This window comes from Epinephelus moara, chromosome 1 (assembly GCF_006386435.1).
Source record: "Epinephelus moara isolate mb chromosome 1, YSFRI_EMoa_1.0, whole genome shotgun sequence".
Lineage (NCBI taxonomy): Eukaryota > Metazoa > Chordata > Actinopteri > Perciformes > Serranidae > Epinephelus > Epinephelus moara.
This window is the reverse complement of record NC_065506.1, coordinates 16,579,081-16,592,434: the sequence shown is the minus strand read 5'-3', so window position 1 is coordinate 16,592,434 and position 13,354 is coordinate 16,579,081. Positions and strand designations below refer to the sequence as shown.

General features: G+C 43.0%; 1 protein-coding gene across 3 annotated transcripts in view; it reads right to left on the bottom strand.

Moving 5' to 3' along the window:
• zgc:158464 (uncharacterized protein LOC791139 homolog) overlaps window positions 1-10,360 on the bottom strand; it is a 106,335-nt gene extending 95,975 nt beyond the window's left edge. Inside the window, exon 1 of one of the 3 annotated variants that reach the window (XM_050045853.1) lies at window positions 9,396-10,360. In XM_050045853.1, coding sequence (XP_049901810.1) covers window positions 9,396-9,830 — 435 coding nt within the window. In that variant the 5' untranslated portion in view covers window positions 9,831-10,360. The remainder of the gene's footprint in view (window positions 1-9,395) is intronic. The other 2 variants (XM_050045869.1, XM_050045863.1) reach the window with 2 other exon arrangements.
• Between the last annotated feature and the right edge of the window lie 2,994 nt (window positions 10,361-13,354).

The window sequence follows — 13,354 nt, the reverse complement described above, 5'->3', positions numbered from 1 at the left end:
CTTGCTCTTAAGACAGTTGTCTTTCTTACTTGAAAACTTCTAGTTTGCCTCTTCTGGTATCCAGGGAGGGGCCTCATATATTACAAATAAAGACCTATGATTGATCACCTGTCATATAGTCATGACAGCATCACATTAACAGGAATCCATATGCAACAACTGTATGTATATTTTCATCTCTTCTGCTACCAAAGCTAAAAGATTTTATTGTTTGCTCAGGGAAAACTGCCCGTGTCCACCACTGTATCATCAAAATTCCAAGGCTGCCTCCTGTCCAGAGACAACTGGATTCACTAACATTAAAGCTTCTGCCTCTCTGATCCCTTCGGTATCCTTTGGTAAACATCAATATGCAGTTTAACAAAATCCCACCGTCATCGTCTAAAGTTATCTTCATTCTTACAGCACAGGCCTTATGTGGGTGTTATTATCTGCCCCAAAGCATCTTCAAAAGCCATTAAGAGTACATTGTAGCATCCCAGAATGCCCCTATACCTAATTTCAGCCCTCAAGACACAGAATGCAAACATCCTAATACACTCTAATAATCATATAAATCTGTCTTTTAAGTGTTGATAGGCATTTAGGTGTCTTTACTGTTCAGTGTTCACAATATTAACTTGTTGCATTGATGTTGCAAAAGCTTGTTTGGAATAATAGCTCAGCTCCAATTAACAGCAATCAATTTAGCTAATGAAAACAAATAATTGCGCTGAGCACTTTTCTGTCAGGATTTATTATGTTGACGTTTTATTCGAGAGACCTTCAAAGACTGATTATTTGTGTTTTTTAAAGGTGAGAGGTCACAATTATGATTTTGAATCACTATGTTTAAAACACCGACATGAGCTGCTAAATGATCTACACGCCCCTCTGTACCATCAACATGCTGTCAGGCTAAAAGTTGGGATCCCTCAAACAAACAGGCTAAGCTGTGCTTGGAGAGAACTTTATGTCCCACACCCATTCCTTTCTATTCTTGAACAAATCTCCTTTTGGCTTTCAAAATTTTAAACAGCTACAAAACATTACTTTTCAATAAATTCCTACTCTACCTGCCCTCCTTTCTCGATGAATGACTGTACTTTCCTTTAGCGCCCAAGGCAGTGAAGCACAAAAAGCACCCTAACTTGTCCTCGAGGACCTCCTTCATTGGAACACACTCCACATAGCCACTTAAGACCTCCAGTGGAGAAAGGGGAGGAGGCCGTGGGTTGCACCCTGTGAAGGTGCTCTTAATATGCGACAGATATTCAAGATTAAGTACTTGACGACACGCTTGGCAAAATCCAATTTCCTTCCTCTGCCCCCGTCCCTCTGTGATAGATTTATTGGCAGTGTTTCTGGTACATACAGTTAGTGGTGCGGCACAAGAGTCTATAATAATAATTCAGGTGCTACAATGGAATGTTGGTATTTTATAAAATATGTTAATCCCATGCCCCTGTGAATGAGCGATTTGTCCTCAACACGCGCTACACTAATTTCCCTCATCACTAAATTACAATTATAATGAAAACACCAATTTGTTTTTTAATTTGAGAGTGAGGTAGTAGGCTGAGGAGAGGAATAATAAAGTTGTTTGCCCATCAAAGGCACAAATATGCTGACACATGCTGTGGACATTCACTCCCATGTGACGCAGCTGCCGCAATGCACAAGCAAAAACACTATTGTTTATCACGGCTCCTATAAGATAGAAACTGACACAATTAGGAAAGTAGGGCTTCATGAAACAACATGAAGGGATCCACTGGGACGGAGGCTTTGATTTTGGGAGAGTGATTTATAGCGCAGGGAGAAAAACAAGCCACAGTCAGGCCGTAAACAAAGCTACAGATTGTGATGTGAGGACGTCTTGATTGAAGCTGGAAGCTCTGTGGCCTCAGATAGCCTCTGTGTGGTGAGGATGCACTGAGGTCCCTGCACGTCGCCTACACTGACAATAGAGTGAGTGCGCAGGGTGGAGTCCCATACCAATGCCATTGCTACGTGGCTTCCCACCTCTCAGAGCAGGATAGAAAGTGGCTATATTAGGAGGGGTGAGGAACAATCAGCAGTCTGTTGCCACAATGAGCCCTCAGTGGAGCATGCAACAGCCGTGTGCAGTCATCATTTGTCACTATTTCCGACATCCAGATTGCTCATGTCGAAACAGCCGAGGACATTAACCCTAGTTATATTTTAGCAAGGAAGCAGCAGCCAGAATAACCAGCCTACACACAGGGGCGAGCACAGACTTGTCAAGTTAAAAAGGGAATGTCACCAAGTTGTAAACACTTCCTGACAGGAAGGGAGCACTTCCTTAATCCTGGAGCAACCAAGCCATTCCTTATGTTCAACTAAACAACTGCAGATAGTGTGCGTCTTTCTCTACACACGTCCCTATCACAACAACTGCTAATTTTAGCTGTATAAATAAAAAAGTAAAATGTGACCTCTCGTGAGTAAATCAAAGATCTGAGCAGTGTTACAGCAGAGTCAAAACTGTTTAGCGGACTCAGTTCTCATTCACAGAATGGCATGAAATGAAATGGAAGTCTGGAATCCCACTAAGAAGAAATGGAAGTGTTCAGCTTCCTGGTGGGCACTCAGATGACAGGGCAGCTCTGTTTGCAAGACGGAAGTCTGGCTGCCTCCTGCAGTGTGACACAAAAACAACAGCCTGCACTCACACGCAGGAGATAAAAAGGCAAATCAGCTCTCTGTGACCTCTACAGTATACTGTATTTTGATGCAAAAATAACTATTTGAGTACAGCTGAAATTTGCATAGTTTAGAGGGCAGAGCTATTGATTTAGCAAAACAGTGCAAATAATGTCAATGCCTCATGCAGATTCTGCCTTTGTGCCTCAGATGGCATCCAGGCTTTGGGCTCAATTTGTTTCCTTTTAATCGGTGTGAGACGATCTGCCTGCCCACCAGGACTCCCTCCTTCTAGACTCAGCGACACACACACATACACACAAACACACACACTGTCATTAAACAAAACAGAGCCATGTGTCTACAACTCCCCAGCGGCCAAAGCTGCAGAGCTAGTCTGCAGGCTAATTGTGACCTGGTGGAATCATGTGACTGATGTTCCGGTGCAAAGCTAGAAAAAGCAAATCGAGCAACAAACACAACAGACTCCATCGGGACTCTTTAAAGTGGAAAGAAGGCTCCCAGATGGAGGGAAAGAAGAAAATAAGCAAACAATGGCTAAAGGCCATCATTTCCAAGACCTATAACTTCCAAGCACATGTGGTGGGATGCTTGTATATAAATCCTAACCATGACTAGTTATTACACTCAGTGACGCTGGATTACAGCGCCATCATGTAAATGTAACAGGATTTGTGGATTCACCAAAATGATATCTTGATGAAAAGCCCAACCTTTCGGTGCTAAATTGAATAACCATTACATGATGGCTCCCAGCGTAACCTCCGCTACAGGATGACTTCATCCTGCCCCACAGAGGCGGGGCTTAAACATGTATGCTGTCAGGCTCTGTGCTCCTTCCTTCCTTTTCAAAGTGCCCTTCCAGGATTCTTGCTCAGGTCAAAGGAATCCATTGTGGCACTCTTTTGTCGTGGACAGTGAAGCATAAAAAAACAGTGAGTATAAAATATGTTTGGCATGAAAAGAACAATTTGTTGTATTCTGAGCAGTGCGTAATTAAAACTGAATATCTTGTAATCTTGAACTAGCTAGGGTGACTTTGAGAAAATGCCTTGGATGTTTAAAATAGCTCAGGAAATGCATGGCATTCTTTGACAGCTCAGTGAACAGTGGCTCACACTGGAAACAAAAATCTACCTGCCACTTGATGCCAACACTATAACAGTCTAGACCTTTCTGTTACAGTTTGAGTCAGAGTAGCCATAGCAACACAGTCTTAGTTATTTAACACAATTTATCATAATGATCAAAATAATTATCTACTTATTTAAAGATGTGAGTCACAGTCTACCCACCAGTGACAGTAACACATTTGTCACTACTGAGCACAATTAAGAAAAACAACAGCTGCAAAACCCAAGACGTGCATAACACAGCTTTCACACCAATCTGTTGATTATTTCAACCTGGGTATCACACTGTCACAGCAGTGGAAAATTACCTAAAATCATTACCGTCAAGGCTATGTATTATTTCCACTCTGTTCATTCTGCTTGGAGGTCCAGGGGTGTAAAATGGTTTTCGTTTTAAATAATTAGTGTAGGAAAATATCCCCAACACTACGACTTTTACTCAGCCAGAGAGCACAAATACAGGTTTGTGTAATTTTAGAGCAACAAGGGCACATCCTGCACCGCTCTGACTTCCAGTCGGGCCTGCTATCACTCTAACCAGCCTCTGTCTGACACAGAAAGGTAGAGAGGTGCACTTAAAAGGGGTGCTATAACAAAACATGATGGGCTCTGATGTTTTCATCCATTTTCTGGCTCCCTGAAGAAGACCACTCTCACAGACGCAGGTGATATTGACGTTTGTGCTTGACATTTCTCCTATCACTGGCAGAGATGAGAGCATAAAAGGCCGGTGGGATGCATTTATAAAACTCCACTGATGTCTGGAGTGCCAGGGTGAAAGGCCAAGCGAAGATATTCAGGTTGTGGGGAAATCAAGTTGAGTCGAGCTCCAGCCATGCTCTACAAGCACTGTAATCTGCAGGCCAGTCAAACAAGCCCACGCTAGAAGACCGTAGCTTGGAAGGTGGGTCTGGCTGGCTCTTTCACATGCTGCAGTGCACCATCTCAAATTCAATCTGATCATTAAACACCTAAATGGACTTGAACGAATGCAAATGAGCAATGGAGGGAAGTCAACAACTTTTCCAGAAACAGATTAAGCCAGACACCTGTAGTGGAGGATCACGATGTTTGTATGGACTGCTATTCATTGCATTTGACATATTATTTACTGTGATAAATAATGATACATCTGACCACCAACTACACATGACTTTGAGCTACTATTTTGATGTTGCTAAAACTAAAAATAATAATATGGTTATATTTCTAATCCATATGTAGAAGGTTGCACATATTGAAGTTGATGGGTGAATGGTTAAGTTGTAGTTGACATCTACCAGCTTCAATACTGGACGAAGATGAGTTCCTCCAGGAAAAGTCCAGCACATACACCCCAATAAAACCACAAACGGTGCCATTTATTCTCTGTTTTTTGTGTGGATTAAACAAAAAAGATTTAGTGTGTTAATTTCTGAGCTTAGACAAAGTTTAGCCATGCTCAACAGCTGCTGACGATCACAGACAGATATTAGAGTGGTATAGGTCTTATCATCAAACTCTGAGCAAGAACGCGAATAATCATATTTTCCAGCTGCTAAAATGTCAAACTATTCCATTAAATTGAAAAAGTAATCTGGGCAAAGAGGGTCAAGCAGCTGAGGCCTACTTGAAGCATTCAGGAGTGCTAAAAACATTTAAAAACAAGGTCATTTAAAATTATTTTTGATGTATGTTGCTTCTAATTCATCAGTCCTGAGCTAAAATAAAATGTGCCTTACAAATGGAAGCATGGTAGTGCTATCCACACCAAAATTCTCTATATAAACAATGTTTGATGAACATGAAATTTGTTCCCGTCAGGCCTAACCAAATTTCACTGAATCCGTGACACGTTTTTAAAACACCTTGCTAGCAAACAAACACACATCCCATATAGGATCAAAAACATAAAGCTCTTGGCATTGATACCAATGGTTTTCCACCTCCAGCATTAATCCTTTGAAATGCTGAGCCAGGTCTTGTAAAACGATGCAGGGAATGGATGTAGCGAAAAAAGCACAAAGGAAATCTGTCGACCCAGATGCCTCTATTGGCTGCACAACAACTGTCTGGGCTTCTGATCCAAAATTCTATAGATAGATACGCAAGCTGGCTCGTAGGATCACTGAGTTAAAGGGACCCCGAGCCATGAGGGGAGCCAAAGTTAGACTGTAACAGCAGTTTCCCAGGTGCAGAGACAGATAGTGATGATGACGGGCTGCACTTCACAAAGACGCCGCAGCCTGTCAGCTCCGCACTACTGCTTTTGTTTACACGTGGAGCCCGTCATCACTTTCGCGTGTCCTTGAGAGAAGTTAGGTTAGTGCTGAGTAGAGCGATGAGCTGGAAGATGAGGCCTTTAATTAGCTCCAAGGCAGGATGATAATTGATCATCTCCCTCAACTCACTCAACCATGAAGGGCTTGCCACCATTAAAAACAAAACACATCGCAATGCCTTGAAAATTCAAAATCACAAGCAACAATCTGCATTAAAATAAAGCTCTGTATGAAGTTCAACTCCAAACGTACAATCCACTGAATAAATTGGCACCTCTGAGACAATGATTGGCACAAATACCAGCAGAGAATTTTAAACAATGTGAGATGAAATTGGACACCTGTGAAAATGTAGCAGATATATTTTCCAGTATATCATTGTGTATTAAACTTATTTATCTGTCTTGTTTCCCCCATGGAAGCCTGGTGAACAGAAATGGAGCGGGGAAAATTCACTTGATGTGGCTATTGGCATTTCAGGCATTAGGTAAGCAGTGATATAATTAGCATTCATGAGTCAAGTAATTAAAACATCAATGTAACCAAGCAGTGCTGTTAAGACACTTGTGTGCTCTTTGCACAGTATCCAACAGTCAGCGTTTAGTCTGTGCGGTTAGAAAGGAGACAGTTTCTGTGAAGCCACCGACTCCATTTACTGCCATCAAACTGATGAGCATGTATGTGTGTGCTCCAAGCCAGAAACACAGTTTTTCTTTTTTTCACCATCGCTGTCTCTCTTAGTTTGTGAAAAAATTAACCTAAAAATAGTGTGAATTCAATACACTTTCTAAATTTCAGCTCTAGTCTGAAGGGAGGGTATGTAAAAGCAACTGCAAACAGCGTGTCCTCCCACAGAAACAAGTGTCAATATAATGGGACTTTTAAATTTGTCACCTGGAGAGTCCCTCAAACAAGGATTTACAAATAATTATCATGGCCAGCCACACATAGCTTCCAGACACACTGTAATCCTCACAAAAATGTAACCACAAAGCCTCACAACACTCTTTGAAGCAACTGTGTAGTGAGTGAAGGTCTTTTCTGCAAATTATTCATCAGCTAGTAAAACAATTATACACATAATGAAGCATGCTTGGGTAAATGTTTTCTGCCATTTTTAATATTTGAGAGATACTTAACATTGAAACAAAATAAATGTAACAAAGACTGAAAGGCGACATTTGTTTTTTGGAGGTATTTCTGCTGCAACCTTCACTTCCCTCCCGAGGCTATCAGGTGACTGACAGTGGTAAGCCATGCAGTGAAAGTGCTCAACTCAGCACAATGTAATAAGTCTAAAACTTTTACAAAACCAAATTAAGGCTTAATGATTATTATGACGGATTATACAGCAGACAATTTCCTAGGCTGTGGAGGCTTTTTTTAATACTCTGCAAGATAGATGGAAACAAACTCTGAGGGTGGCACAACAGTCCCAGATATCTCCAGTTTGCTGATGGTGTACAGACAGCACAAAGAGAAGGGACAACCCGCATGACAGGTACAAAAAAACCCTGATATTATCTGTTTTACATCACACTTCCCTCACTTCATTTAACCTTCAGCACCCGACAAGAAACCCGAAAACCCTTCGCTCAACATGTTGCTTAAGCCCACCAGCTGTCAGTACTGATTTAGCTCATCCATAACATCATTCATACTGGTAGGTGTGAGGTATTTAAACCATACTATATAATCATCTGCCTGTCTGTTAAGCCATATGTGCAGATGAGGAGGGGCAGAGGCAACTGTATTCCTGACTGGGGGAAATCCAAATAAGCCTCAATTAACATGAGACAATTCTAATCTGTTTAATCAGCTTGAACAGCTGCAGTGGCTGGGTGAAAATTGTAAATTCTGGTTTCCTGCTTGTTTTGCTGATAACACATAGCCGTATGATTATTAAACCTGCATACTAAGTCTGTGAGGGCTGCTGAAACCAGTGGCTGATGATTTGGGAAAACAAACATTGGCCCAGAAGATATTTTGATGAGCTTCACATGGTTCCTGATGTCTGCGCTGAGGGCATGTGGGAAATATAGGCGACAGGTAACAGTTGGGTTTTGTGTGATCAAAACTGGGGCGATAGAAGCGCAGTCTTCCTTCACGCAACACTCTTGTGACAGGTCGCAGACACTGTGGAATATAAATAAAAGTGAGAGACCAAAACCAACTGTGAACTCGCCACATGTCACAAGACAGGTGCGAAGGCAAACACAGGAGAGGGAGGAGGAAGTAGCTGGACGACCACAAAAATGTTAGTGATTGAGACGTGATCTGAGGAGGAAACAGTGGTGCACAGTGTGTATTTTCACAGGGCGGTGCTTTCTCCTCTGTACATGAGATACGCAGACACTGAAACATTCCTCAGCGGGATCACACTCATCACACGGTATGTCCTTAACCTCAGTGACACTGAACATCTCAGGTTTCTCCAAATGAGCCCGGTGTGTATGAATTCCTGAGAGGCCTGACATGTCAGTGTGCTCCAAGGCACAGCCAGCGTGCTTTCTCCCTGCCTGTCTCCACATTCATTTTGTGCTGATGAGTGTGCAACCAGCTCCCTGCATTACCCACAACCTCAGAAGGTAAAAAAAAACAAAGGAGCAAGGCTTGCTGCTCAGACAACAGTGCCAAGAGAGGCTCAAATTAGAGCCATCTATCCATAAACCCATCACTAGTAATTCCCCCCCAAGGCAACAGGCATCACTGCAAAAAGAACATTCACGAAATTGATCTGTCTAGTTAAATAAGATTAGATTCAAGTTAAATTAGAGGTGCTGTGAATAAGTCTGGATCGCATTGTTGCTTGGGAATAAGCTGCAGATACAGATTGGCACAGCACACACATCTCAGCCAGCAGGCAGAGCAGAGTTTGCCCGCACTTCGCAGCAAGTTCGCTGTCACAAAGTGAGCAAAAGTTCACAATTTTTCACGATTAAAGCATGTCTGCTGTGAGACTGAGCTGTGTGTCAACACAGTACAGAGACTGCTGCCTCTACAACACTCCCTGTAGTGCAGGTTAGTTATTAGGAGGAGGTGGATGTCGCAACTCGTGTGGACAGACGTGCGGTTGTGATAACAAGTTCTGCCGGTTGTAACGATTCAGTCCTTACAGGAATAGGTCAAGTGCTCCATTAACAGAGCTTAGTTAATTTTAGGGAAAAATATGAAAAGGAAGTGTATTTATATGATTTCATTTTGAGAAAACTAGGTTCAGGTATAGATTCAATGACAAAAATAGCCTCTTTTCGCTTCTTCAGGGTTGTACAAAGTAAAGTTCAGCCTGTAGGAGAGAAAAGAGTTGTTAATGTCTGGGCTAAACTTCACCCACCTTCTCCTTGTTGTCGTGGTCCGAGGGGGGTGAAGTGGGAGATTTAACACTCCCTACAGCAACAGCCTGGGTGACGGTGACACCGCCGCCCGGAGCCGGGCTGCTCTTTTCGATTGTTTCCACCTTGATAAGTCGGTGTTTTGGTGACACATACTTGATATCCGGCGACCCCACAGTGTTCAAGCTGCCCGAGCCAAATGAAATATTTCCACTTGGAGTGTACGGGTCCTCGAAGTCCAGCTCCTTTTGTAGTTTGTAAGCAGCGAGGATGTCCGGTTGAGCCGGGCTCGGGAAGGTAGAACCGGAGCTTGTTTGCTGGAAGCCAGGCGCACCGGGCACACCGGTGTGACAGTGTCTGTAGTCCGGCTTCGGAGGCGCCGGAGGGGGTGCTTTGGTAGTTTTGAATCCTAGGTGCTCCTTGAACCACTTGGCCATGCTGCCAGTGCATCGCTCTCAAGTCAATGTAATGTAGTTTAGTTCCACCTTTCCTGCCAGCGGAGCCCCGAGTCTTGTTCGTCAAAGTGGGATCCTCGGGTCACCCGCGGCCAGCTGACCGGCTTCGGAGCGTGTCGCCAGTCTCGTGCGACTCTGTCGGTCCGGAGAGGAGCGCGCGAGCAGGGGGGGAAGCGCGGCCACAGGCACTTTCTGATCTGCCCTGCCGCAACTCTGTCACTCACCGCTCGGCTGCTCTCCACGTCAGGTTTCCAGACTACGCAACATGGGAGCGCTTGTGCAAGAGGAACACACGCCCCCCCACAACCTGCCCTCCCTACCTGAGAACATTCACTGCCACCTACCGGACTCCTGAAACCCCGCTGACTGTGGACTACCCAGACTATCAGTCACCACTGCCTGATGTGGCTCCAGTTGAAAACACACACACACACACACACACACACACACACACACAGAAGTACCGAGCCCCATCTGAGGAGCGTCTTGTCTCAGGGATCCCCGGATGAGGACTCTGTGGTAATGCAGAATGATGTAATATATGGGCTGCTGGAGATGATGTGATGCCTGTAGTAGAAGAATAAAAATAATTACAAGTTTTGCTCTAACATCCTGTCATTTTGCAAGTTTCCTAGCTCCATGTTGGTCCCTAACCCAGCACCACAGGGTCATTTAAATCCTCTGGTATAGATCATTGTGTGCTTTATGTTACATTTACACAAAAAATGATTCCTTACAAAGGATTAATGCTAAGAAACGGTTGTGTAAATGTATTTCCCATTCCTCTCCTACAGTATGTTTCTAGAAATGTGCACTTTGAAAAAGTAATACAACTGTTTGCTTAAAAGCCCTCAGGTCAACATGTTTCCCACCAATGACACTCAAGGGTAAAGTGTCCTATGTATTCTCAGTGCTCTCATGTCCAGATGGCCACTGCAGACTGTTTTAATTGCAAATTGCATTGCAAATGACCAGTGGAGAGAGACGCTGGGGCCTATATTAACTCTGGGCACTGTTCTAGCTAAGTTCATTACACCGATCCATGAGTAGAGGAGGTGAATTGTTCAAAGCAACAATACGAGTAAACAGCTCTCTCCAAGGTGTCTTTCAATCTCATTGACGCAGAGGGTCAGAGGTTCACGTGCTTCACTCTAATTGCCTTTGCAATCAAAGGACAGATGAAAAAAAAAATTTCCCATTTCCCCTCCCAGAGACATACTCCAGCAACAGTCTGCATTAACAGGAGTCATGGCTGCAGCGCAGTGGGTTTTTATGAAGCAATATTTCTTTTTAATAACACCACACACACACACACAGCCTTGAGCGAGTCACAGTGTACAGATCAGAGTTTAACCCTGGCAGGCCCCTGGGAGAGACAACTCCATGCTCCAGAGATCAAAACAAAATCTATTATTTCTGTCCTGAAATTCTGCCATCGCTGCACTTTGGGCGTGCAGAGAGAAATTTGACCAGTGCAATTTCCCTGCACTTTATAGGAATAATTTCACCCCACAGCCAGGACATTAATCTGTTTAACTAGTGCATTATACATAAAAGCTTTAAAAGAAAAAACAACCAAAATTGGTTCAGCTGGCCTCTAGTTTATTGCAGCACTGGTCGGTTTTTGTTTCCAGCTCTGGGAAAACAATCTCTGAGAGCAAAAAGAGAAAGGCTTGTTCCAGTTCATACATTACATGGTATATTTTAGGGCTGTTGCTGCAGTATGTTTAGTGTAGGTGTAACCTCAGTGCTGCATTTACACATACACAGCATGTGATATGAACGTTGTCTTTGCTGCTGACTAATTGCCTGTCTCACATTGTAGGTATCTGTGGTGGGCAGGCACAGGTGTGTCATCTAGGTTGCCGAGCTTGACTCACATCACAGATCATGTATTGCATTGCTACAGTTGCATTCACCAATTTCCTCCAGCTGCCATCGCTGACACCCTTCAAAATGCAAATCCTGTAATCCAGCACCTCACAGGATACAAATAGTCCCTTAAGTAGCCTACGCAGGCAGATTGCTTGCCAAGAGGAATTTATGTAGAAATGTATAGGATTCTGCTTAAGTTATCATACTTACAATGACGTGAGAGGTGCTGATAGTGTGTTTGGACAAACTGTCAATACCTCTCACAAGATAAAAGCTGCTGGAAAACAGTTAGCAATGACAGGTGGTGATGGCTGGCTTGACAGAAGATTGTCAGTTTAAGATGTCCACCTTTTGACTTTGGTATTTAATGTAAAGAGTCATCAGTTACTGCACAGTCCTTTGACACCTTGAACTTGACTGGCTAGTCTGTAGTATTTCCATGCAACTTGTTACCTGCTCCAAGCTGCATGGCTTCATAAACTACAAACAACTAACAGGTTGCAGAATCTGGACAAACTTTCCTTCCATATGTTTGTCAGTGATAGGGATGTTGGCATGTATATAGAAAAAGCAAGACATTTTCAGACAAGTTGACAGCTCAGGTTTGCTATAGGCGAACGTTAATGTCTTTACCGCACAGCTCAAACGTTTGACACGCTTTATAAGTCTGTTGGCTGCGGGGTTTCGCAGGCGTTGCTGGAAATGATTCCACAACACAAGCAGGTAGTGCTGTAAGGGCTAAGAGATGAGAAACAATTTATCAGAGTAGATCAACCCTATGTTTTAGGGCAACTTTACTGATATAAACTGCTCCCAGCTAGAATATGACCTACATTCTTCTTCTCAGTCCTCTTCTAAAGGATCCATTTCTATTTTAATCCTCTGTTTTGTGCTACATGTAATATTACTCGTGCGCCGGTCAGTTTTGCCACACCACAATGTGGACAGTTATTACATGCTCTGAGCTCACAGAGTCTTCATTATTGTAAAGCCTTGTTCTCTTGCCTCAGCAGTTCAGCAATAACTGTGCGCTACTTTGTGCAGAACGCTTCTGAATGTCAAAATACTTAAGCAAAACAGTATTCATGTGCTGTAGTACTGCATTTGCTACCATGCTAGGCTGGTGAAAGTGCCAAGTGGAAATATACACGGCTTTCTTTGGAACATGACGGATGGACCATCCCACTTCTGATTGTGTAGACTTTAACTGCGTCAAAGGAAGCATCTGGAAATAAATTACAGTGTGTGTGGAAAAGAAATGATGTGCAAACAACTAAAGCACTTTTTTATAAATGTGTATGTTTATGTTCATTTCCTAGAGGTACCTCGATTGTAACGCAATGATTCACTGTCAAGAAAATGGTTTAAAATGGGACTTTGAAATAAATTTGGTTGCAAAGAGTCTCAATTTACACAAGTGTTTATGTAAACACAATGGCTCCAGATCATCCTTTTTAAATAGATCTCTCAAACTACATGCCAGTTTTGTCATGCTGCATTTTGCTCTAGCATGTGAGGCCGATGTAGGTTGGCCCTAACCTAAAATAAATAGAGCAAATAAAGCATAGGAAAAAAATACAACCAGGTAAACATTGTGGTCGAGGCAAGTGATCTCTATATCTGAATTACTC